The 27025-nt window shown below is 41.1% G+C and overlaps 1 protein-coding gene across 10 annotated transcripts in view; it reads left to right on the top strand.

The window, feature by feature from the left end:
- Positions 1–27025, top strand: part of RGS6 (regulator of G protein signaling 6) — a 249557-nt gene that overhangs the window by 143352 nt on the left and 79180 nt on the right. For 8 of the 10 annotated variants that reach the window (XR_014956012.1, XM_031505011.3, XM_031505010.3 and 5 more), the window contains one exon: positions 5192–5291. Coding sequence is in view for 6 of the 10 variants with exons in the window: in XM_031505011.3 (XP_031360871.1) it covers positions 5192–5291 (100 nt within the window). In the remaining 4 variants the exon portion in view is untranslated. Of the gene's footprint in view, positions 1–5191; positions 5292–5312; positions 25917–27025 lie in introns of those variants that run through there. The other 2 variants (XM_085581967.1, XM_085581966.1) reach the window with 2 other exon arrangements.

Here is a 27025-nt window from a genome sequence, read left to right as displayed (position 1 = left end):
TTGCCCAGGTCAGAGAGTATTGTAAAATGCAAGTGAACCCAGTGGGAAGAAATTATGTCTGACTCAGTTCAGAAGGCTGAATGATTTCTTTATTATGACTATGTTATAATACATTAATATATTATATAAAGGAAGCTACTAGAACTACATACCTACTTTATCTGTCATATCTAACTCACAACTCATGACCCTGTTTGCAAGAGTCCAGACACAGGTGGATCTGATTTGCCATCAGGCTCAAACAATTCTCACCAGAATCCAGTCAAACAATCACCCCAGGTAAACAATTCTCCAAACACATTCCACATGATAAAAACAAGGAGCAGAAATAGAAGTTATTTTCTCTTTCTTCTCCGTGCACCTCTGTGAAAAATCCTGAGAGAGAGAGAAATGTCCCTGTTGACAAGAGAGGATCTTTGCATCTGCACTGTGCTCCCTCTAACCCTACACTTTTAATGTTGGCACTGATGAGTGATGCTTGGACACTCTCCACCCACAGGTTAGCTGGTGACAGGAAGCCCTAGGGGTAGGATAGCTGCTGTGAGTAATCAGTATATTCAGAAATAGGCAGCAGGAGCTTTCCTGCAGGGTCCAAGGGAATATGTACATCTAACTCAGATGCTAGAATATGAAAAGAGCACTGTTTTTCTCACGAACTGGAAAAATGGGATTATGAGGGCTTCTGACATCATGATGTGTCACTCAACCACAACTGAGTCAGGGAGTTCCATTAGCGCTGGTGGAGTCCAGTTGTGGGGCTATGGGAGGTGGGAACTGGTCGCTTTTCTTCTCCGTGTGTAACCTGCCCTTCCCTCAGCGTGTCACCTTCAAGGCCAACCTTGACCAGGGCTCAGCAAGGCTGTGTGTGCTAACTTGCAGCAGAAGGGGTGCCTGCTTTACCTTGGTGCTGGGAGAAAGAAAAGCTACTGCAAAGTTGAGAGTTGTTTTCCCTCTTAAAATGGTAAAGGGATGTTGGGTGACAGTTTCCAGGCTGTGGTTGTTACACTTGTTGTTGTATTATGACTTAGTTATTCTAATGCATCAAAAAATGTAATCTTTTGTTTTATCCTGCCTCAGAAAAAGGACTTCTCATCTTCCAGTGATAGACATCTTTGCTCTAACAGAAATTCAAGGTGTTCTATTTTGTGCCTTCAGCCTCCTTAGACCAGCAAAAGTTCTGATAGTGGAAAAGAAGGTCTAATGAATACTAGCTGCATTAAATTCCCATCACATTCTGTGTAACAGAATATGCTGGTAATCTCTTATGAACTACCTGCAGTACTATGTCTCCACTAATGTGGTCCTGAAGCCAGAAGCCCTTTTCAATGCACTGAGTGTAGGATAATGAGGAATAAAAACATTCTGGATAAATGTAGGGAGCAGACTTGTCAGCAACCAGTCAGGAGGAAAAGCAGATCTAGTTTGTTAGGTGCACATTACAGTGTGTAGCTAACAGTGATAGCAGATGCATGAATTTCTCTGGCTTTCTTGTGGAGATACCGACCCAGAACCCACTTGGGATGGAAGAATAATTCCCTTTACAAAATGAGACTAGATTGAAATAGCAGTGACCCCCAGCAGAGAGAAAAAATCAAAAGGCATTGCTCATTCTTACCATGACTTTTGCTGGGCAGAAGTTAGTTCACTGAAGCTGGCTCATTTAGGAGAGATAAATGAGGAATGATTTGTTGCACTTTTTTCTGCCTTCTAGCCTGATGAAATGAGGTGTCCAAGGACTCTCATTCCCCATCTTCAGCGAGGGAAGCCTAAGGGGTATTTAGTGACATGCAGAAGCTGAAGGGAGTCATTAGCACTCGAGTGTCTAGGTAACTCTCTTAAAAGTTAAGATTAAAAGCTTTGACGAAAATGACCTTCATGCTTCATGTTCCATCTTTGCTTTTCTCCATGCTTGAAGCTCTAATGATCACTTTTTTTCTGCTTTGTCACTATAGCACTTATTTTGTGAAATATTTCTGTAGCTCAGCAGGAATTTGGATCCAGAGTCAGTCTGATTTACAGATATTATGTCTGCAAGCATTGGGCGAGTGCAAAACAAAGGCTGATGTAAAGGGTCAGTTCTTCTCTTTGTAGTGAACTGAACAAAACCTGGAAACATTGCTAGATACAGGTTTTTAATATTTTAATTAAAACTTGATTGTAACTTTAAGAAAGGATAAAATTATCATCAAATGTTTCTTTGATTATGCCATGCTGTGCTCTTTGAGCAGAGGAGAAATTTGCTGGAGAGTACAAGAAAAGTGTGTTGGGAATGGAATGAGTATGTACAACCAAGGGGCTTGTAATCCTGTGAGCTCTTGAGTAGCAGACTGAAAATTCTGGGCAGGCTGTAGGAGGATGACATGTGTATTCATGTCTGGATCAGATGAGAGTACGGGAGAGAACGGAGATGTGGAATTTGAGTAGAAAGGGAAGGAGAAAAGAAACACCTGACAATTTGAAATACTGAGAGCAGTAAGTGCCAGTAGTGTAGTCAGGCTAGGAGATAAGAGTAAGAAGGAGCCTTTTGGGAAGGAGTTATCTCTAGGGCAGCTTTGTTTATTTTTTATTTTAAAATGCACTAGGCATTTGTAATTGTAACTGAAACTGAAATTAATGGCCCAATTTGAGACACCAGCACCTGCTTGATGGATTGAAATGGGGAATAATTTAGGTAAAAAAAATTATATCTTTCTTCTAAGATAATTAAAGTTTTATTTTGCTTGAAATTGAACTTTTCTTATAGTGTTAATCACATAAATCATGCTGGAGTTCCTTTAGTTTACAGCGAGCAAAAGAGTAAAACGTTTATTTTCCCAAATGAAAGTAATTTTTTTAGCCGATTTTTCACTCTGAACTTGTCATTCAAATAGAAATAGAGAAAACAACAGTTTTACCAATCATTATTCTTATGATTCTTGAAACCCTGAAGTGTTCCTGGAGACAAGTGTTCCTGGAGACTTGCAGCACATTTCAGAGTAGTTTCCTACTAATATGCATGGAAAAATCTTTCTCTGATGTCAGCTATAAGTACATACAGATGAAGACACATAAGTAGTTGGTAACACAGAGGGACTTTCATTGTCTTGCAGAAACAGTTCTTAGTCCGACTGACCTTCTTGGATTAAGTCTAAGACTCATAACAAAGTCAGGTTCTTTTCAGTGGTGTCAAGCAATAGGATAAAAGGCAACAGGCAGAAACTGATGCACAGGAAGTTCCACCTGAATATAAGGAAAAGTGTTTTTGGTGTGTGGGTGACTGAGCACTGAACAGGCTGTCCAGAGAGGTTGTAGAATCTCCCTCACTGGAGGTATTCAAGAACCTGGATGCAATCCTGTGCCATATGCTCTAGGATGATGCTGCTTGAGCAGGGAGGTTGGACCAGATGACTCACAGCATCCCTTTTGGCCTGACCCATTGTGAGACTTTGTGTCCACACTTCACAGGCAACTGAGCTGACCTGTCACCCCATAAGTCTGATGCTGGAGTGCTGCAGCCTTGTAGGTCTGGGTTGATAACAAGGGATGCTGTCAAGATCCTCTCAAGAAAATGAAATGCTTTTTATCCACTCGTTAGCAGAGCAATTACCACTCCAGGTATCAGAGATAAGCAGTTACTTCTCCAGATATCCTCAGACTGAAAAAAAGCCCAATGCTTTTATCAGCATACAAATTTGCATAAGGCTCTGGCAAAATGGAAAAGTGGTATTAATTTTCATAGTAATTTGTTTGTGGGAAAAATATCATTATTCTATCACAAATTAACTGTGTAAGCACCCAAAGCTCATGTAATATATTGAAAATGTCAGGATATTTTAATCTTTGTGATTTCATTCCCACTGAGAATTTGTTCAGGACGTGTTAAATTAAAAGTAATGTATAAACAAGGTGTGAACAGTTCAGTTAAGTGGTAACCTGAGGTTAAAAATGCAGCGATCAAATTCAGTGCCTAAGTTGGCAGGGAGATTGTCTTACCACCTCGGGAAGGCTTGAAATTAAACTTGTTTTGAAATGTAGGTGTTAAATCTGTGAAAAAAACTCACTTGTGTATGTAAATGAAGTGACTTCCCAGAGATGAAGAGAGCATGTTGAGCTCTAGGCTGCCTTTAGGAGAGAGAGGGGCCATGCTCCCATCATGTAACCTCTCTGCTGTGGTTCTGTTTTGTAGCATCTGTGAGGAGGAAATCTTTAGGTAAAATCAGGGCTGTGCTCCCTGTCTGGCTGCCCTGGGCCACCTGTCAACAACAGTGAGTGGGGCTGTGCTGTTGACTGCTTGAGCTAACAGAGACAACAGCTTTGGGGTTATTTTTGTTGGGCTTCTGAGACCTTATTAACTTGAAAGGAGTTTTTGGTGATACTGAATTTCTGCACTGTGCTTATGTTCAGCTTTTTGTTCTCTCTGGCACTGCCTTCGGTAAATGCATGGCAAGTAGTCTTAAAAGGAACAAAAATCCCTTCCCATTTCAGAGTAAGCAGGAGGAGGATTAAGCTCCTTCCACTAGTAATTGGATCCTCTAATTGCCATGGCTTTTGAAGATGATCATGTATCTTTCTTTATGTGATAGATTATGTTGTGCCTGTGAACTAACAGGTAGCTTGGCTTTGAAAATCCAATTAGTTTTCCCTTATAATAGGTTTGCTTTTGGTTATTTACTTTGTGTGCTGATCATGGGACATGTAGCATTCTAGCCAAAAAAATGAGGCAGGGGAACTTCTCCTGTAGCTGTTCCATCTTAGACTCTTCTCAACCCATAGAAGGTTGTTGACTGTCTGGGACACTTTGGAAAATGAAAGCTCTCCCAAAGTTATAGTATTGAGGCTTCAAATTAATGTAGGGGCAGAGGGGAAAGTGGACTGGATGTGAACCTCCTTAAACTGGTTGAAATGCAGTCCAGTTCATCTGTGGAGCAGACATCACCTTTCTATCACCCCTGGTCCGCAAAAAAGCCCAGCTGCAGTTGGATTGTCAGTATCCAACCATTGTCTTCAAAGCTAGTCTATGTTATCTCATGGTTTCTAATCTCAGGGTTTAAATTTGGGCAGGTAGAAGTGCCTCTACCTCCATGTTTGTGCAGTAATACACATGATATATTTGAAACTCATTCTACCAGCAGGGCTCCAAAGCACTCATGGTATAAAAGTGTTAAAGTCACCATTTTCTATAAACCATAAAGTCTTTCCTTTCTTTTGACAGATTGAAGACATTGTTACGAGAATGCAAGATGACAAAACTGGTGGTGTTCCCATCCGCACTGTCAAGAGCTTTCTGTCCAAGATCCCCAGTGTGGTCACTGGTAAGAACTGCAGTTGGCAGAGAAGAGAATGTGAGCTGATACTTGCTGGCTCTAAACAAACATACTAAAGCCACAAAAAAGAAGCGATGTGAGATAAAAATGTCCCCTCTGCTTAATTTTTCTATATGTTGTTCTGTTACAGGCTGAAGTAAGATTCCTTACAACTAAACAAAGATTCCTTAGTTCTGTTTTAGTAAACAAGTACTTACATTTCTTTGTGGAGAGTTATTAAAAAATGTTATATAGTTTTTGTGAGTATCATCAGTCAGAGTCATTCCCTATGACAGGGGTAGGGCAATCTTAGGTAAGAGGTCAGGAAAGAAAGTTGAAATTGTGTCCTTGCTCATATCCAAATAATCTTACTGGACTTTGATCACAGGCAGAAGAATGCGAAATACCTTTTATGCATGTGTTCTGCTTTGTTAAAGCTCTGTGTACAAAAGCGTGGATGGTGCAGAAACAAGGAGTCAGAGTACAAAACCATTCCTTCACATATTTCCAGAGTGTCTTCCAATGCAACAAAGACCTCTGCCATTGATAGATGATGAGTTTATCCAGGGTGATGTAAATTGTATGTAGGATTTGTGCTTGGGTTTCTGGTACCTGTTTTCACTGACTCAGTAGTAGTGTTCCTGAAGGTTCCTGGGGAAAATAACCATTTATCTGATTTGAAAACTCACTCCCATAAGCTTAAGCCTGCAATACACAGACTGGATTTCTTAAAATTGACTCAGCTAAAAGAGGCTTCTGATTTTCTGATTAAAAATCATAGCATTAAAAAGGTAGTCAATCTAGTCACCAGGCCACCACATGTTACTCAAAACGAAATAGGAGGCATCACAGCATTTTTAAACCATGATTAGCAGTTCTCTGGCATGATGGAAACTGCTCTCTTGCACTCAGTTTTGGAACAGCAGCTGCAATTGCATCCTCTTGAAATGGCTGGTTTTCACAACACAGAGAATTGTGAAAAGATGAAGATAAAGTAAGAACAAAACCTCTCTCCAAAGCCCATAGAAATTCTCATATTTGGTACCATTGCTGTCAGGTGATTTGAAGGCAGCTCCCTTGTGATGCATGGACAGTTCATGAAGCCTCTGAGTTTGAAAAGTATGGGAAAATAACAGCCCAGGGAAGAGCCCAAAATTTTCTCCATTCATTTCAGATACATAGACTTGCCTATTTGTAGACCAAAACCAATAGCAAAGGACATATGTTATCAGTGATTGAGTGCGATAGATAGGTGAAGAGGCAGGAGCACCTACATTTCAGTGGAAGTTGAGGAAACTCGGTTTGTTTAGTCTGGGGAAGGAAAAGCTGAAGGGAATGAGAGGCTACAAAGACAGAGTCAGATCCTTTCTTAGGAGTGCATGTTGAAAGTACCAAAGACAATCTAAACAATTTGCAGGGAAAGAAATCTCAACTAGATTTACATACAGGAAGAAAGTTGTTTATGGTCAGAGCAGGTGAGCATGGGCCCAGTGTTCTGGAGGAGCTGTGGAATCAGCTGTTCAGAAACCCCTGGGCCCAGCTGAATTGAGAAGTCTGACCTAACTTCATTTGGCCTTGCTTTGTGTGAGAGGGCTAGAGGACTAGACAACCTTCAGAGAATCCTTCCAACCTGAATTATGGTCAGTGGATACTCAGTTTTAGTGCTTGTCTAATTCCACACAATGTCAAGAACACAGGAGGAGAACTGGTATTGTCAAAAACTTTGTACTTCCTCTTGGGAAGAGCTCAATTCTAGACCATGGCATTCTCACACAGTTTTTATTTCTACCTGAAAAATGGAACAGCAACACTGAGATGTGATTTACTTGGCAGGCTCACAGAGACTGTGATTAACAGGGATTTTTTTTTGCTTGACACTTCTATTGTAATTGCTTCTCACAAGAAAAATATAAAATCTTAAAGGAAAAGAAATATTACAGGAGTGCCTCAGTGTTCTAAACAGGCAGCTCTGTTTATAGTACAGCAAAGTGGGTGTTTGATTTAAAGTTTGAATACGAGGGAAAGAACTGCTTGTCTCTGTTTTGCTTTCATCTGTCCTGATGCCTTAGGTGTGAATGAGGTATTGAGTAACACAAGACGAAGAAGCCTTAGGGAGTTATCAATAATGGTCTTCTCTTGACAACAGAAGTCTGGGAAAAAGGATCAAAAACTTTTTTTGAATGTATGATGAGTTTGTGTGGGGATGCTGTGCCAAAGACATATTTCAATCTGCTCTGGAAGTATACTTGTACATCCCCTTCCCAGTCTTTTTGCTCACAGTAGGTCAAAGAAGGCTACATCAAACCATTATCTTCTTGATTAGATCTTCACTTTTAAGGGCAAGACACAGAGAATGAAAGTAGGATGGGACCAGTCTGTGTGGCACATTGTCCAATGTTCAGTTTATAGTATGGAATATAGAAAAGAATGCCTGAGGACAGATTTTGAATAGTGCTGTGATCCATGCCCAGAATGGGTTGTCAGCCAATGCACGTAATGGCAGCTGCTGCAATAAATGGAGTTGCATGTTTCTCTTCTACTGAGAAAAAAATTTCTCACTAAAGCTTTTGTTTCTTTAGGTGAATTGTTAATTCTATTTTCCCAGTTATCAGAACATCTCATTATACTAACCAGCAACAAAACTGGATTTCTTATCTTCTTTTTGATTTTCATATAATTGTATCTTAAAAATAAGATGCAAGATCCTCATTTTTGGCAGGAAGACCAAACAAACATATTTTTTCTCCCACTGGTTCAGACTTGGTCTCATACAACAATGCCAGAACAAGTCAGAAGGAAGTCAGTGCTGCAACAGCAGAGCTTTCCAGTACAAAAAGCCTCCTTCAGGTTTGCCTCACTTCCCAACCTCATTGCAGATTCTCCTGTTTTGTGTGCTGTCTGATCCTGATCAGCATCTTTGCTACCATAATCCAAGGGAGACATGCAGTCTAAAAGCTTTGCCCTATTCTGCTCTCCTCCCAGGAGGTTTCAATACAGCTTCATTCTGATCCATACCCCCAACTTCAAGCGTGGCTGTCCCCACAGCTCCATTTTGAATGACAGCTCCTCCCAGCAGCAGTCCCAAGGCTGGTCCCATGCTCCTGCACTGCTCCTGAGCCTCACCCCAGCACTCACTTGTCTTCCTGCTCTGCTCCCAGCGCTGCCTCCGTGGCTGCAGGTGGAATGATGAGTTACGTCCTGGCTGTACTGGCTTGGATTGAGTGCTGCCATGCAAGCTTAATGCACACAGCCCTGCCAGTGCATTTCACTCCTGTCCTGCCATGCCTGTCTTACATAAGCCCTGGACCTCTCTCAGCAGAAAGTGCCAGTTTCACTAAAATGTGCCAGATGGCCTGTCACTACTAGAGACTCATGAGCTAAACCAAGTTTAAACTGCTGTGTGTCTCTGTCTGAAGAAGCCAGAATGTCTCTTGGCAAGTGCCCATGGAGTTGTCCCAGATCACACCAGAATGTCACTTACTCAAAGAAAATGCATTTGACTGGAGTATGGAAATCCCATGGTGTTGTGAAAGAGAGACTTTATTATTGAAAATGTTCCTTGATGATGTAGTTCAAAACAGTCAAGTTCTGCTGGAGAACTTCATACACCTATTGAGAAATGAGCTCCCTTGGGGCCAGTCTGAGGGTGTTTGTTGCCTTTTCCCTTCAGAGGAAGTCAAGCACACCTCTCATCCAGATACAGCAGCCACAGGCCCAAGGGAGAAATAAGTTCCTCATGTCCAGAGGTTGCAAGGCCCCTGTTCAGGTGAACTGGGCAAAAAAAAAAAAAAATAGATTGTTGTGGCATGGAGAGCAGGCCCAGGACTGGCAATGGTGGCAAGAGCCTGAGCACCGATCACCTAGCAGGGCCTGGAGAGCAGGCTGCAAGACTGAGTGCTTAGCCAGAATGTTTGCTTTCTTAATGCTTCTTTTCAGGGGTAGAAATTGCCTTGGTGCCTTACAGAAACTACTGTCATTGGGATCAAAGCCTCTGATACCAATAGATTTGCCTTCCCCAGGCTGTCTGTCCAGCTGCTTGCATCACATTAACACAGGACTTTCACTGCAGGACTGAGTCTCATACAGATTTCCCTATTTGGGTAGTTTTGTTCTAGATATTCTGTCTTTCCTCTGTAGTTCTGCTTGGAAAACTAGAACACTTGAAATGTGATACTGACTCTGTTTCTGGCAGTTAATAGATGTAGATAGTCCCAAATCTAAACCAAGTTTGATCTTCTGGTAAACATGAATTAGTCTATTTAGTTAAAGCAAGCAAACAAAAGCTACTAACAGACAAAAAAAAATAATCCAAAATTTAAATCAATATCCAAACTAATGTTGGGTGTTTACAGATTTGTGAAGGATATAAACAACATGCTTATGGGTTAAAATTGACATATGTTTATATGTGCATACTGTATAATTTCTTATGGTGTTCCACATTTCTAAAGAGCAGATGCTGCACAGTAGATTCAACAGTTTAGCAATTACTTGGTGGAAACTGGCTTGCCAAATACAAGTTGGTTGGGCAAATAAATCCATTTATTTCTCATAAAAAATAAATTGTTCTGAGCAAGTTGCATTTAAACTAATTCAAGTCTAGACTGGGCTTCTTCATAACAACTTACATTTCCTTCTTTTATGCATCTCTTCAAATTGCACCCAGTGGAAATGTAATCCCTCCATCCCTCAATAAGAAGTCTAGTATTTCAAAGCTGCCCTGAATCACACTGCATTAGACATGTCAGCAATTACATGAGTAGCACATGCCTTGCAATTACTTTTTTTCCTGTAGCTTTCTCTTAAGCTCTCTACTTGCATGCCAGGAGATAAATTAACTCAGTTAAGGAGTCAAACTCATACTATATTCATCCTCAGCTCCCTCCTCCCTCCATTTTTCTCCTTAACTGCATCTAGCTTCCTACCTTTCAGATGGTAAAAAGGATGCGGGAGAAGAAGATGAAAATCAGCTCCCTGAAGTGTAGCAATTTTGTGCCTGTTGTAAAGATGCAAAGCAACACTTTGTGAAGCAAAAGCTTAAAGGATTTGATTTCAGAGGACAAGGGGGATAGAAAATTAATCAAATAGGATGTGGTAATCAAAGAAATAAGATAAAGCAATCAGAATTAACATTTTAAACAGTGGATATTAAATATATCTCTCTGTGCATCTGCACATGTGTACATCTAAATACATGTAAATAGTGTGCAAGTTTTGTTACGAATAAGCCCAAGAATTGTTAAGTGTTGCGTGCTAGAAATAACCAAGGACGGGTTTATGCATTTGTAGGCGCTGTGCAGAGTGAGGACTGCTGGTGTTTGTGTATCACTGCCCTCTGCTGCAGCCAAGCTACTGTTCAGTTCACATCATGCAGCTGCTCACCTTCCTCATAAGTACTGTGTCTGTGTTGTGCTTTCCCAGCTCAGGGCAAGTGCATGTGTGCATTTTGTGTCCTGTTCGTTCCATAGCAGCGGTCCTTCTGTGCTGTGTGGCATACACCCAGCCCAAATATTGGGGTATGTGTGACTTGACAGCTACTCTGGGCTTGGACAAGTAGGATGGTTTTCATAGCTGGCTGCTGATGCTACTTCCATGTGTGTCATTCATAATACTTCATCCTCTTCAGGACCGCTCATCTCCAAAAAAGCATGCTTGTACATCATATGAAGCTTATATATCCCATAAAAATGTGTGCATGTACTGTGGGATAAATCAGAAATTATTAAATTAAATTACCCATCACTTAAAATTACCAAAATTGGGCACTCTTCATAACTACGTTGTTTCATATCACAGCATTTGAAAGTAGTTGCACCTGAGATGAAAAATATTGGAGGAAGTGCACATCACAGCACAGGGTGCATTAAAATTTGGCTTAGGACACTGAAACACTTACAAAACCCATCCTGAGGCTTTAGTATTATTTCAGTCAATAAAAAGGTTTCTTAAGTGCTAAAGCCCAGAATATTGTGAGAAGTTTAACTGCCATACATTAGAATTGTGAAAGTCCTTCCTGGTCCTGCTTGTCCTTGCTATATTTGAACCTCTGCATCTGTCAACTGAAGCTATGATAAATCAGAGACTTAAATAATTATGCTTCATGGATATTCCTGTGGTCAAGGAAACTACAATGAAAAATCACCCAAGTCACCAAATGATCCAGCTTTATCTTTCTACAGTGACTTATCTTCTTTTTCTGGATATCAGAGACGATGTCAGAAGGGAAAGTAAACTCAAGACAACTTTCCAGTCACATGGCCAGAAATTAGAACACAAAGTTACAATTTTTCTTATTTATGAGCATGATTATAAAAATTGGTGGACTGGAAAGCAGCAAATGAGAGCTATGAGCCTGGAACAAAGCACATCTATTAAAATTGCCTAGTATTTTTTCTCTACCAAAATCTTCTTTTTGCTGAAGGACTTTTCAGTCTTTCAGTTGAGACTAAAAGCTGGAATAGAGATAGATTGCATGACAAATTACCTGTTGAATTCCAATGTTTAGAAGAATTGGTAGTTCAGCTACAATAAGAAAAAATATTAGATATTAAGAAGGGTCTTGTTGCTGACTGCAGTTCTATTCTGAAACACAGCATTTACTGATTAAATATTGTGGCTAATGAATAAAGCATTAAAAAGAAAAGTCAAAAATATTTCAGTGCCTGTAGAAATACATAGGGATGAATGATTAATGCTGTTCTGCATTCATCTCATCTTCAAAAGCACAGCTTTATTATGGAAGGTTGTTTCCAGATCTGAATGACACAGCAAAAGAGCAGAAATTAATGATAAGAACTGTGTGGCTTTGTTTTTTGGATGGGAGTGTTGAGCAGGCTGCACTCAAGCTGCAATACTTCGCCTCTCCTGTCTTCACTTCATAGCAACCTGGGAGTTCTGTGGTGAAGGATCTACCAACACAGTTTTGTTTTTTCACACTCTTGCTTTGTTTCTGCCCTTCCTCCAGCATTCCTGTGGGCTGCAAAGCATCAGATTCACAGCAGAGCAGCTTTGCTCCTGCTGTGCCTGAGAAGCCACATCCCCCCTGAGGAGCATGTGGGGATCTGACCCTTTGACAAGCCAGTTTTACTTTGAGGTAGTGCAAAAGCAACAATATATGAAAGCACAATGATAATCAATAGCAATGAGAAGACACAAATCTTTGAGTGTAGATTGACAGCCATTACTTTGAATCTGTTGCTTTAATTAAATGCTATTCCAAACATTAGAAAAGCAACCAACTTATATTATTGGGTGAATACATCTGCCTCTTTATTCCATGTGTAGATTCTCTTCATTGTTATCTAGCATTCTTTGACTTTTTTAAATCAATGTAATTTTTAGGGTATTATTTATTGGGCAGATTCTAACTTGCATTTTAATTAAAGTTTATTTTGCAAAAAAACCAAGAGTTTCTTCTAGGATTTAATTTTCATTACTTTAATCAATGTGGTGTTTTAAAGAAATGCAGAAGTTAGCTTCAATAACTGTAAGTGCAGGCTCATAAATAATTTCTACATGTTAGGTTTGATAGGTGAGTATTGTATGTTTGATATAGCTCAGTTACAACATTGAAGTTACTATTAATGTAACTCTTGGGGGTGAGATGAAAAGGAAGGGTTGGGTTTGCTTTTTTTGCTTTAAATAGTACAAAGAATTGCATAGACCACCACTTTATTTTTACTACCATAAATAGCCAGAAATCACTGTTGCTGAAAGCTGTGCTGGGCATTGAGAATACATCTCCATAAGAGGCTGTAGGCAAAGGAGGTCAGCATGGTTCTAGACTGGACAGACTGTAGGGCCTGGTTCATGTGAATACCCTGAATGGTTGATGTTTTATTTATATTTATTTATTTGTTTTATTCTACCTGTTCCAGCAGAAATATACAGCTCTTTGGTCTTTTACGTATTTGCACCTGAAAGCACCGTGGATTTGGCTTTAGAACCTTCTATAAGAAAAGGCAAAGAGGACAACAAAAACCTTTCAGGCTTTTCATGCATATCCATTGCTATAAATATATACATTTGCATGTTTTCTTTGGCTTTTTTTTTTTTATTTCTGTGTGGATAAATCTCTCAAAACTGCATGCTGGCTTCCCATGGATTTGTTTTGAGTATGGTGTGAACTGATGAGCTTGGATATTTTTGATGTATGATTCACTACCACATGCAGAGAAGAAAATTGTATTTTGGTCCTGCAGAGCAATAAAACTAAGCAATTAGGTCTTCGTTCAGTTAGTTCCTGTTTGATGGCCGGGTGCTTTCCCAGAAGAGAGTCTCAGGATTCAGCTTTTGCAAGGTCACTTGCACTGTAGGAATTTTCTCCATGTAGATAACTCCACAATATGACCAGGACTGCAGACTAACCCTTACCTAGGAAAGAATAATAAAACTCATGGGAAACTTTGAGAAGTTAGTAATGTAACATGCTAAGTATACTCATAGGCAAAAAAAATAGCATTGACTGATGAGAACAGTAACTCGTGTTTCTAGCAGTGGAAGGTTTTACATCCAGTTATTGTAAGGGGCTGTGTGGTATTGCATAGAAATTCTGTTATTTTTGAAACTATTTTATTGTGGGTAGGATTGTCTTCCAGTGTTTTCATTGTTTGTTTGTTTGTTTGTAAACTCAATTGCTTGCTGGCTGATACCAAAGTGGTTGTTAAAATCACTAAGTGAATAATTTCTGATGAGTTTTCCTTTAATGATATTTTACTTTTGCCCTAACTATTCAGAAAGTTTCATTCCTATTTCCTGAATAGGTTGGACTGATGGGAAACCACACTTTTTAATGAATGAGATCTGCCAAATATCCAGTGTTTTGTTTAATGCTGTGTATGTTTTTTCTCCTGTGAGAGAGAAAGTGACAGGTGTGCTTTCTAAGGAAGCAGTAGTAGCCATAGAAAATAAAAGTTACTATCTTATGATAAAATTTTGATCAGAAGGCTATCATTACTGAAGCTAATGAGTTGGACCATGGCATATTCATCAAAGCTTATTTCTTTTGTCAAGAAAAAAATCCCAGAATCTGAAGACTAAATCTTTTAAAATATGATTTATAATTTTGCACTGTAGCATCTCATGTTGATTGTTTAGATCATTGCCACATGGGCCGTACATTAGAATTTGGCTTTGTGTTTGTTTGGTTTTTTAAGCAGGAAGGATTGATTTTAGAGCTCTAAAAAGCATTAGGTCTTTGACACTCCAGCCTCTCATTACCCGGTCTGTCTGTACATCCAGGGTTGCCCCATCCTGGATGCAGCATCCCACACTTGTCTTTGTTAAAATTTCATCCATTTGGTGATTGTACAGCCCTGTGATTTGTCCTGGTCTCTCTGCAGGACCTCTCTGTATTCAAAGGAGTCAACAGCTCCTCCCAGTTAACTTACTCAGTATGACTTCGAGTCCTGCATCCAAGTAATTTTTGAAGTTGTTGACAAGAATTGGCCATAAAATTGAGCCCTGGGGAACCCCACTAGTGACCAGTCACCAGTCTGATGCCACCCCATTCACTATCACCTTTCACATCTGACCCGTTATCCAGTTGCTCACCCATCACTTGATGTGGTCATCCTGCTTGGTGCTGGACATTTTGTCCAGAAGGATGCTGGGAGAGAGCGTATCAAAAGCTTTACTGAAATCCATAAAGATTACATCACATGGCTTCTTTCGATCAGCTAGGTGGATTACCTTGTTATGCAAGGAAATTATTGTTGTTGACAAGCAACAGATCAAGGAAGGCATCTTTCTTAGCTGTCATCCTTAGTACCTGTGTTGTGTCCGGAATTGCAGCTAGTGAAGTCCAGGGTAAAAAGCAAAAAGCGCCTTTGCATAGCATCCACAGATGTTTAATTCAGCCACACCATGAGGTGTTCAGCGTCCCAGAGAACCCACATGTCGAGGGTCCAGGTTTCTCTCTGTCCCCAGAGGCAGGCACTGAACTGTGCTCTTGGGCAATACAAAGATGATGGCCAGTAGGGAAATAGGGATGGAGTGGCTCAGGGACAGATGAACAGACACAGGAACAGGGGAAGGAGCCAATGGGGCCTTTACAGCTTTTTGAGGGTAGCTTCTTGTGTCTCCCTAACTCGGGGGATACCCTCCAGGGCATCCACATACCTGTATCATGAAGTTATCATCCAGGTGTTTTGGGGATCTTTAGAATCTGTTTATGCCAGCTGTGGTGTATTCCTGTTAGCATGTCTGGGCACCGTCTCTGTCAATGACTTCCTGCTCATTTGCTCCCTGCTCAGCCATTAGGCTGAGGTGCCTGAGGCATGGGTGTTACTGTAGCCAGCATCACAGAGGGAGAGCACCCCCCTCACAGCTCAGGAATCCCCATGGCTGGGCGCTGGCTCAAAGCAGGTCGGCTGGGAATAGACATGAAGCCCTGAGCTGCCTCCTCTCTGTGCTGGAGGAAGTCGCCTGGCAGCCTTGATGCCTTCCCGAGGCTTGTAGCATCATTATTCTGTAATAGTGCTCTACTCTCCCCATTCCTGGCAAATTTGTAAGGGTTGTGACATTAAAGTTGGGGAAGAGGGGGGAGAGATCTGAGCAGTATCTAATGCAATCAGGGGAATAAAGATCAAGAGCATACCTCTTGCAGCCTCTCTACTGTAGTCAGCCTGCTTTTGGAGCTCTGTGCAAGTTAGATTTGAGCATAACTTCTAATTAGGTATCTGGGTCATGTTTGACATACTCTTGGTTCGGCATTGACGTTTCTGTGCTCCTACTTAGCTCTAAATTTGCCAGCTGTTTTCCTTAAATAATTCCACTTTCTACTAAAGGATTGTGTATCTTATGTAATTACACCCACGGTAGTGTGAGGTCAGTCATAGGGACATAAAGGTAGAAATAGCTCAGCATTTTACACCAGCCTCGACATTCCTTAGTGGAATCATTAAAATTTGGATTCCCATCTCTGGTGTGACAAGCTTCTTTAGCTTTGCTGAGCTCTCATTCATAACATCTAGACTTTGTCAGTTTAGGTGCAGCTCTGGAAACAGCTGTCCTCTGTTCCACTGAGTCCTCTAGGCCCTACCTGTCAATCCAAAAATGTCAAGATTAAATTCCTTTTCATTACCTCTCTTCAAGCAGTCAAAGGATTTGTTACCAGTCTGAATGGATTCAGGGATGAGTTGCATGAATTTTCTTCAAATAGTCTCAGGCCATGAAGCATTTTCTGAGCAGGGATTCAGGATTTGTGACTAGCTAAAGTAGTCACAGCACTTTAGGTGCAGATTGTGAAAAGTGCTGGAAAAGTCATGCTGGGGTGTAGAGTACCAGACAGGAAAAGACTTTGCATGTTCAGTGCAGGAAAAGACATGCATGTGCATGCTGGAGATTCGTCATTCTGAGACTACTGTTGTTAAAGCAGGACTCATTCCATTAGGGCCCATGCTGTTGAAAGAAAGTTTTAAAAAAAGATGTCTCATTTTGTCAACACTCACTCCTCTTTTCTGGGATTCCTGGGCTATTCTGTTAATAGAAAAGGCAATGCCCATTTTAGGGACAGCTTATTTGAGAATTGCGTCTGCATATTGCAGTAGGTACCTTACTATCCCATTTTTAAAAATCATTCTCTTTTACAATTAAGAAATCCTGATGCTGCTCCTCCTAATTCACCCTTTAGTTCCTGTCTGTTCTTTTTGCATGTGTGTGGTACTTTCCTCCACTGACCTCACCCACTGTGGTTTCTTCAAGCCCACCTCTGAAAAGACCCTACAAGAAGGATGGAGAGGGACTTTTTACAAGAGCATGTTGTGGTAGGACAAGAGGGAATGGCTCAAACTAAAACAGAGTAGGTTTAAATAAGATATTAGGAAAAAAATATTTTCTGTGAGGGTGGCAAGGCACTGGAACAGTTTTCCCAGAGAAGCTGTGGATGCCCCATCCTTGGAGGTATTCAAGTATAGGTTGGATGAGGCTCTGAGCAGCCTAGTCAGGTGAAGGGTATCTCTGCCTGTGAAAGGGGGGTTGGAACTAGATGATTTTTAAGGTCCCTTCCCAACTCAAGCCATTCGATGATAATAGTCCACATTTCTCAGGGATTAAAGCCAACATGCTCTAGCGTGTGGCAAGACACACAGGAATGAGAGCTTGGGGGGTGTGTCAAGAGAGGTTGAAAAGCTGTCACGCCTTGATTGTGATGGTCATCTGCAATTGCATATTTTCATTTTTGGGTAAGAGTGATTGTTTATGATGACCCATAGGTTTGCCCTGCAGAACAGTAGGGTGTCCTTTGCAGATGGTACTGAAAGAAGTGGATTAATATGCTACCACAGTGAGAGATAAAACCTGCAGATGCTTTGTGTCATGTCTGCATGGGTTCATGGAGCTACCTTGCTGGCTTTGCTAAATTAAAGGAAGGCAGCATCTGCTCTTCAGCTCTGTCACTTGGCAGTGCCTGATCAGCTTGACTGAGTATGTGAGCCTGTTCCTGCCTGTGTCACTCAGTTCATCCTGTCTTGTCTGTTGCATAGCAAACTTTATTTCTGGAGAAGTATTGTGGAATTCCACTGTCCTAATGAAAATCTACAAAGACTTGAACAGTAATATGAATGGCAGCTGCATTTTGTTTTGTTATATAAACTTATCCCTTTTTTAATTCTTGAACTTTGAACATTAAGCTTTTGGTGATGAAAATGGTCATTTCATGGTATGTTTTGGGGGCATAGGATAATTTGCAACCTACTCTCTGTAAATAATCAGAGGTGCCAGGTAGGGCTGTAGTAGTGATGATAATATGCAATACCAGATTTTGAGAGAGAACTTGCTGAAGGGCCTTTGGCATCCAGAGAGGTCACGCTGTAGCTGTTTAGGGAATTTGCTGCAAGTGCTCTGTTCAGAGGTGGGTTTCTATAGAACAGTTGTGAGCAAGACTCTGAAGGATTGTTGGGATACAAGTTTTCTGAAAGGGTAGCTTCCAGTGAAGCCAGGCTACGGTGGGTATCCATACATGCAGCTGCACTTGAAACCCTTGTGGTGAAGATGGTATCTTTGCAAGCTCCCTGAAGGTGCTGGGAGGGACAGAAGACAGGGTATGTCCTTTTCAGGTGTGTCCCTTTTCTCCTGCTTCTGCCTTTTTTCCTCATACCCTGCAGCTGCTGAAGGGACCAGTGTCACCTACTGAGATGTAAGATTTCTCTGAAGCGACACTTATGGCTAATATGGGGCAAGTTGGCAGATGGGAGCTGCAAAAGGCAGGCTCTAATGGGAATAGTAAGAATGCCCACTTTGTGTCAAACCAATGGCCACCAGCCACCCTCTGGCCATGGATCCTGTAGTGGATATCTAGGGTAGTATATAAGAAAAAAGCAATGTTTAGCAATATTGTGGAGGTAGTGCTGTCCAGCTGTCTGGACTGAGAGAGACATGGTGGGGGTCATAGTCAGATGTTTTGCCATTCTGCACTGATTTGATTGTGTTTACATTTTTCAGATATATAGAACAAATGGTTTTACCTCACAGTAAAGAAAAAAAAGCCTTTTAGGAAGTAGTTTGAAATATGATTAAATATTTTCAGTGTTTTACATTGACATACGTAAAATCCTGCAAATGTACACATAATGTACTTTTTAGCTTCTGTGTGACAGACACAAAGGTGCACTCTCATAAACATGGATTTTAGTGTTTGACTGGAAAATTTTTCAGGTTAACATGTAGATGTGTAAAGCAGTTCTTCACTCCTTTCCTGACTAATACAGACTAAGAGTTGACCTAGATTAACATTGTAGATCCCTATGAAATTAAATATTCTGTTGTATTCTAGTCAAGTAACCATCCCAGTTAGCTGAAGAGACTGGCTGAGAACATGCTTTTGGAGTGCTAGTGCTATGGAGAACCAACTGCTCTGTGCAGAAAGACCCTGCACTGATTGCCTTCAGCACCCAGGACATCTCACCCTTACTGTCTCAGCATGCTTAAAAGTTTCATCTTTCTCTGCAATTCAGGGAAATTAGTCAACCTTCCTTATCCCATCACATCCCACCTGAACATGCTCAACCTGTTACTACCCTTCTTTGCCACTTGACGTCACTCTGAGCTGTGTTTAAGTCACATGAGTGGCTTTAGCCTTTTATGCTTGTTTAGGGTCATGATGAATGATGGCATTTTGATACAAAATTGTTCTGTTTGGCTTTTGGGTTTGTTTTGTTTTTTTTAATTTTGGATTTATAGAATTAGCTGGAATATACAAAAGATAAAAAAATCCACCAAGTGTGTGGTTTACAGTTAATCAAATGTATGCCCTGCAGAATGCTTTGTCCCTTTAACGTTGCATTACTAAGTACTTTCATGAAAGAAATTGCCCACTTACCCTTAAGGGATAGTCTTGATATGTATCATTGGTCAGTTTAAAAGAAATCTCTGTAGTACTGGAAGTCTGATATTAATTATGTAGCTCTTTATTTTGCTGTGTATGAACTAAAATCTTCCCACATTGTGGATGTTTTGAGGTTTTATTTAAATGTATAATTTTACGTGTGAAAGCATAACTAAAGAAAAAAAATGTACCCAGGTTTTCCTTTAAATCATTAATTGTTTTACAAAGTTTTGACTGATGAATTGTAAGGCAAAAAATAATCATCCAATGAATTATAGAATTTATTCTGGGCCTATATGCCAGCTCAAGAAAGAGATGAATGCTTGAAGCAAAGCTCAGGGTCCTCCAATATCTGTGTGGCTAGGTGAAACACTTGAAGTGCCCTTGAAATAAGCCAGGCATTAAAAATGGCTCTAACATTATGGCAATACATCTTGTCAAAAGCTGGTTAAATATAGGCTCCTGAGAGCTTTTCAGTTTTGAAAATGGAACAAAAGACTATAAAGTAATTTCTGAAACTTGTGTCCAGTATATTTTTTAAAAATAGGTTGTCCATAGGACAACTTCTTGTTGTGCTGGTTGTTTGTCTGGGGTAGATGTCCTTTTTAGTCAAGAGATGTAACAAATCTGTCCAGGGTAGTTCTCAAAAACCACAAATGGTTATTAGCCTGCCATGGCCTGGTTTTAATCTGAGGGGAATGTCCAAGTCTTTGTGTATTCAGGGAGGCAAAGGGGTACAAACAACTAGAGAGAAAAAAAGGAGAAACAGGCAAGGAAGTGCATTTGTTTTACTTTCAGAATTACTACTTGAGAATACCAAATTACAGACAGCATACAAATACCCAACAATTTGGTTTCATAAAGGGAGCATTCTACACCAGCATAAACATATAATTGTTTCAAAATCGGTTTAAGACAAAAATGTTCATTTAATAACCAGATGATAAAAATTAAGAGATCTTAATGGAAAAAAAAAAATCAGTTGAATCTAAGCTACCTGAAGACTTATCTCCATGCCTGATATTCTGATAGCTACTGATTATACATTCTTCTAAAAGGATAAAAGCCTCTATTATTTTTTTTTTCTACATATCAACTTTTCTTACATTATTTTAATATCCAAAAAGAAATCAAGTGCCATCCACATGTGGCGGTTTTCATTGCTATGTGCTTTGGCAGGGGCTGTTGTGGGTTTGTATGTAGCTCTCAGTCTGCACAAGGAGGGACTCACTAGTGGTCCAACTGGGCTGTATTTAGAAGTAGTTATATTCTTCCCTGATACCAGAACTGAACTAAGATGCTGTTGCCAAGCTATAACAGCTTGGTGTGGTGAGATGTCAAAGCATTTGCTGGGCTAACGAGGCAGCTCTGGTGCAATGGAGAAGCTAGGCAGGGTCATGCCAAAGGCACCATCTTCCTGACCCTGTATTAAAAGCCTCAGATGTGAAAAAGTTTAAAAAGTGCTTAGCAGCTAGAGGTGCCTCCTGTGGTACCCAGCTTCCTCATGCTGGCTTGCTGGCCTTCATGGCAGTCTGGCAGTGCAGACACCCTTTCTCCTGCAGCCAGAGATTCAGGTGATCTAGAAGCTCCTGTACAGGGGACTCCTGCAGGGTGGGAACCCCCCTTGAATCACTCATGTGCCACCTGGCCCAAAAGGTGCTAACTGACCCTCTCTGCCCATAGTGCTTCAGATGGGAATTGCCAACAACTGTCTAGTTCTTGACCATTTGCAAATGCTTGAACATTTTTCTTCTTCTTGTTGCCCATGGTAAACCTACTGTATTTTCTTCTGCTCTGCTTCCAGGACTGGATTGCATATCCTGATTCAGTTCTTTATCAGTTTCTTTATGCAGTTTCTTTATCAGTTCTTTTATCAGTTTCTTTATGCACTTAATCTGAAGTGGTAGTGAAATAACAAATCCTTTCCATTTTGTGTTTTCATTTCAAATTATAGAAAAATGTGCTCTTCCTTATAGAATCATAGAATTTTTTAAGTTGTAAAAAACCTTTCAGACTATTGAGTCCGGTCATTAACTCAACACTGCCAAATCCTCTGTTAAACCATGTCTCTGAGTGTCCCATTCCCATGTATTTTAAATACCTCCAGAGTTGGTAATTTAACCACCTCCCTGAACTACCTGTCCCAATGCTTGATAACCTTGTCAGCAGAGAATTTTTTTCCTAATATCTAATCTTCTTTATCACTTGTTACATGAAAGAAGAGTCCAACCCCTACCCTACTACAACCTCCTTTCAAATAACTGTAGAGAATTATAGAGATCATCCCTGGGCCTCCTTTTCTCCAAGCCAAACAGCCCCTTGGCTTCTTGTCTCAAATGGAGGCCAGAATTCTGTTTCCTATGGACTGCAGGAAGAGCAGAATAGTTTAACTATGTTGAAATAAGTATTTTAAATTGTGTTCTTTAAATCTGTTTACGGTATGCTCATAAAATGCACAGTCACTAGGGAGAGGCTAGAATTTTGTTGGCATTTTTTGTATTTTTCTGGAGGTTTCTATGATGTATTGTAGCAGGCTGACCCTGGCTGGACACCAGGTGTTCACCAATGCACCATCATTCCTCCTCCTTAGCTAGACAGGAGAGAGAAAATACAACAAAAATCTCAAAGGTCAAAATCAGGACAGGGAGAGATCACTCACCAGTTACTGTCACAGGCAAAACAGACTCAGCTTGGGGAAATTAATTGAATTTATAACCAATCAAATCAGAGTAGGATAATGAGAAATAACCCCAAATCTCTTAATAACCTTATCCCAGAGGCACTACCACCTCCACCGATTGGCTCAGCCTTGGCCAACCATGGCAGACCCATCTTGGAGCCAGCAGGCACTGGCTCCATCGGGCACAGGGGAAACTCCCAGCAGCTTTTCACAGAAGCCATGTGTGTAGCCCTCCCACTGCCAAAACCTTGTCATGCCAATCCAATCCATGTGCATGAAGTGCTTGTTTTTTACTGTGAGCTGAGAGCCTCAGTAAAGCCTCACAAGAACAGACTCCAGACTTGGACTTACAAGACCTGCTAAGACAGGTATTTTTAAGATCTCTCTCTAAATCTAAGGAGAGCTAAAGTCACAATACCAAAAGCATCTCTGGCAGAAACATAGTTAGTTTGCCAGACCAGCGTTCTGGGCTTTTATAAGTGTAATTTGAAGAAAGTTTTTTTATTTGTAGTGGAACATTGAGGGAAAGCTGGAGATGCTGATTGTATCTTATAATGTTGGATACTGGAAGGGTGTGTTGAAGGATGAGGATAAGTCATTGCCATGAAAGAAGTTTTTTTAAGAAGTAGGTCAATTATTTGTCATGCTGTACTGCACTTTATAATAAGGCTGTCATCTCCACATCTGTGACATGACTGACTATGTGTTTTCAAATTTAAATGCATAAAAAGACACTCTCATGACGTCAGGAAACAAATATAATCTCTTGTTTTAACCTCTTCTCTCAGCAGACCAGCTCCTGGCAGCAAATTTTTGGTTTAGCCATAGTCTGGCAGCCTTTGCTTGGGTTTTGCAGCAAGTATGGTCAGAGCAATTAACAGCAAAGCTGTTACTTGATTGGGTCCTTGGTTTTAAATTTGCATGACCTTGTAGTCTGATGATGTTTGCACAAGACAGTCTGTGCGTAAGCTGGTGACAGAATGTAAATACTGCTCTTTCAATTTGTTCTCTCAAGTTGGAAACAATATTCTGAGTTACCTGCCTTGGGACCTACTGTAGTTTGCCCTGAGAATAATGTTAGCAAAATTTGCACAGCACTGACAGGTTTCAGTCTATGAAAATAAAACCAGAAATGAACCTTTACAGAGCATGGATTCTGCACAGGAGAGTAGGACGGGGGAACTTTATTGGCAGGAATTGGTATTAATGTTCTATGAACACTATCAAGTTTCAAGGCATTTTATGTTTTCACAGTGTTAAGTAAACAACAATTCATTAATCTTTGCAGCTCTCCTGAAAGACTTTACACTTTCTTCAGCCATGTATTAGTCTTTCAGGAACATTATATGTGGTCTTTCCCAAGCCATACAGAAATGTACCAGAATGGAAATTTGGATATCCCTAATGAAGTTCAAGTACATCCAGTAGCAGAAAGAACTTTGCCAGTTTTTATGTTTCCCATTCAGGTATATGTATGGACTATTACAGAATTCAGTGGAAAGCATGTTCACATATATTAGATTAGCATTTGACCATTTAGATTTTGTAAACAAGATTTATTTTTGCATACCTGTCATTGTTTTCAACATCTATGTTTTTATTCCTTGGCCCTATTTTTTACAGGCTTATCCTCTTGCTTCTTGCATATTTTCTCCATTGGCTTCTACTACTCTTTCTTCTAACTTGTCTCTGTACATGCAGCATAAGCTAATGGGGTGTGAACAGCCTGAAAAGTTTATTTCGGAATAAATCACTGTGTTAGACAGAATCTCCTGAGCTTGTGAGGTAGCATGGTTGCATAAAGTGACCTGACATGCTTTCAACTGGCTTCATCAGAGCTGTGTCAGTGCCACCAGCACTGCAGTTGGAAGAATACCCAAAATGCTGGATACAGCAAGGCCAGGAGAAGGCACAGCCAGCCCTGGTGGGGCAGCATGATTGCAGCTGTCTGAAGAAACTTGGCAATCTTTAACCAAGGAATATGAGGTGTGGTCAGAGTTATACTACACACATTACTGTGTGGAGGAGGAGGAGGAAAGACAGTCAGTTTCCTGTATAACTCTGGGGTTCAGACTTGGTAATTTTATGTTTTCATAGAAAAATATAATGCCACTTGGGATGCCTTTGCTATGTTAGAGTTAATTTGACCTATGATTTTTTTATATGGCCTTCCAGAGTATTTTGTGCTGAGATCAATGTAGTATATGTGCATATTCACTATTCTTCAACTTAATCCAGTGTCACTGAGTTACCTTGCTTTTTGTACAGTAGGATTTCTGGTCCCAAATCCTCCAAACATAATTTTCATGCTTGTTCTTGGAGAGGGTACTATACAAGGAGCAATCCAGCAATTATTGTGTTCCTGAGGAGGGATTATATGAGTATACAAAGCCATGGATTCTTGTATTTTTATCTAAGTTTTAGTGCCTGCTTTTATGTGACAAAACATTTTGTTAGACAGAAGTGACTTCTTTATATTTTTTTTTCTCTCAGTTTAACATGATCTCTTTTTGGATCTGATTTCCTTTATTTGTTTTTATTGCATTGCTTTGCAGAAAAATTTGCTGTAATGCTTCCAAAATTTATTTTTCTTCTTCAAAACTTTTGTTCCTCAATACATTCTGCACCTTTTGCTGCTTATGTTTCTTCTCTCTTGATTCACTTTAATTCATAAGGTCATAGCTTTAACCCTTTTGGGTGGTTAACCTGTTTTAGATGTTTTATTTTCATCTGGGAGAACAAAAGAATTTCAGGTTACAGACATTCAGCCGTATGAGTTTTCTTCTTGTGTTCAGCTTTGCCTTTGCCTACCCAGTGCAACATAATTGAATATGTTTATGAAAGACAAGGTCTATAGCACACTAAAATGCTCTGTCCTGCAAATATTTCCATGTGTACCTGACTTTGTTCTGGGAGCAGGCCAGTGAGCTGGCTGTGCTGGGACAGTTGACTGCTTGCCAGCTCTCCCAGGCCAGTGGTACAGTGATGCAAGTGCTGGGTCTGCTCTGTTGTCATCTTTATCGGGAACTTGATGCGAGATGCTGATGACTTGTTGAGGGAAAAAAGGACATTGCACATCTGAATGTGTTCCTCCTGAGCAGGTGGTCCTGGGGTGAAAGTGAAAAATCAGCAGAAGATAAGCAAGGTATTCCTCTGCTCTACCTTTGCATGCCTGTTTTCAGACACAACCTGATGGTGTGACCTGCTGGATTTTACTGGTTTAGTGCAATTCTGTGTCTTGATTGCCTGGAACCTTTTTCCTTTCACTTCTCTTCCGTGTGAGTGGCTTCAGCGGACACAGCATTCCTGTCTCCCTGCCGTGCGTCTCCCGGGGTGTGGAGAGGACAGGACATTCCCCGCTCCTTTCCGCCCGGAGTCTGTGTTTGCTCTCCCTACCTCCGAAATCAGTCACATCTGAACGCGATGAGCGGCACTTAAAAGGGTGCGCTCTCCATCTGCTTTTCCTGCGGCCTCGCCTCCCATTCCGCGGGCAACACCACCACCTCCCGGCCGGCCCCGCTGCGGAGGATGCGGGGCGAGCCGCGCCTCCCGCCCGCCTCGGAGGCGTGCGGCAAGGAGGAGGGAGGATGCAGAAAGGGTGAAACGAGGGAAGGAGCCTTTTAATGAGAAGGTGATCTGAAGTGAGAATGATCTGAAAGCATCGGAAGAATGTGTGTAATACCAGGACAGGTTTGTTTTCCTCGCAGCAGGCGTTGATGTCCCATAACGCCCGTGGGGTGGGCGGTGCCGGCGCTCTGGGAAGCAGGATTCCAGCGCGGCGCTCCCCCTGGAGCCGCCCCTGGCGCGCTCCCGGCGCCGTCCGTGCTCGCGCAGCGCCCCCTGGCGCGGCGCTGCGGCACTGCGCCTCAAACCTGGGCCTCGTCTGGACGCCAGGCCTGTTTGCTTCTAATTTATTGTTCATGCCAGTGTTTACGAGAAGATTTTTTGTTTTGTTTTTGCTTTATAATAAGGCTGTTATCTGAGACAGCCTATACATTGTTCTAGTTTCTACACTCACTCGTGAAACTACTCTCTGAAAGTGTTTTGAGAGTTTTCTCCCAGAACGTCTGATTAAAGACCTTACGGAACAAAGTGTTGCTGGCCTAAGAAATAGCTTTAGCTTTACATCGAAAGGATTTTGAGCTTTACTATTTGGAAACTAAAAGCAGCATGCATTGCTGTTAATGTGCAAATCTGCCCAAGCAAACTGCTGAGAAGCACTGTAAGGTCTGAGGTTGTTTCTGCCACGCTCACCAGGACACAGCTGAATTCTGAGTGCACAAAGTGCCTGATATGCCCAGGGATATGGGTATATACAGAGATGCCCAGGGGTATATTTCTAGAGAGCCAAACCAGACTAGGTTTGTCAAGAGTGTGTGGGGGTGGTAAAACACCCTGATGCTCATGAGGATTCCAGAAGGAAGTGAGTGAAGCTGCTGGGTCTCGGACCAGGGTCCTGTTGGATGGCAGTAGGAAAGCAGCAGCACTGTCAGGTGTCTCCCACTGCTGGCAGGTGTTGCACCACAAAGCTCTCTAAAACAAAAGAGCTGCTCTGATCAAGGCTGATCCAGGCTTTATGAAGGCTGCACTTTGGGCTTGGGTAGCAACCAAATGCACAGCTGTGCCCATCCTGCCTTCAGAACCTGTTGCTATCAGAAATCATTGCTGCTTTGGAGCAGCCCATCAACTTTTCCAGCTCCAAAGCCATGCTTACATTGAAAGGAGTTAATTAAAATGTTG

Source organism: Lonchura striata, chromosome 5, assembly GCF_050655825.1.
Source record: "Lonchura striata isolate lonStrDom1 chromosome 5, ASM5065582v1, whole genome shotgun sequence".
In the NCBI taxonomy this organism is placed as follows: domain Eukaryota; kingdom Metazoa; phylum Chordata; class Aves; order Passeriformes; family Estrildidae; genus Lonchura; species Lonchura striata.
Note: the sequence above shows the minus strand (reverse complement) of the source record. Positions and strands in the feature narration are given on the sequence as shown.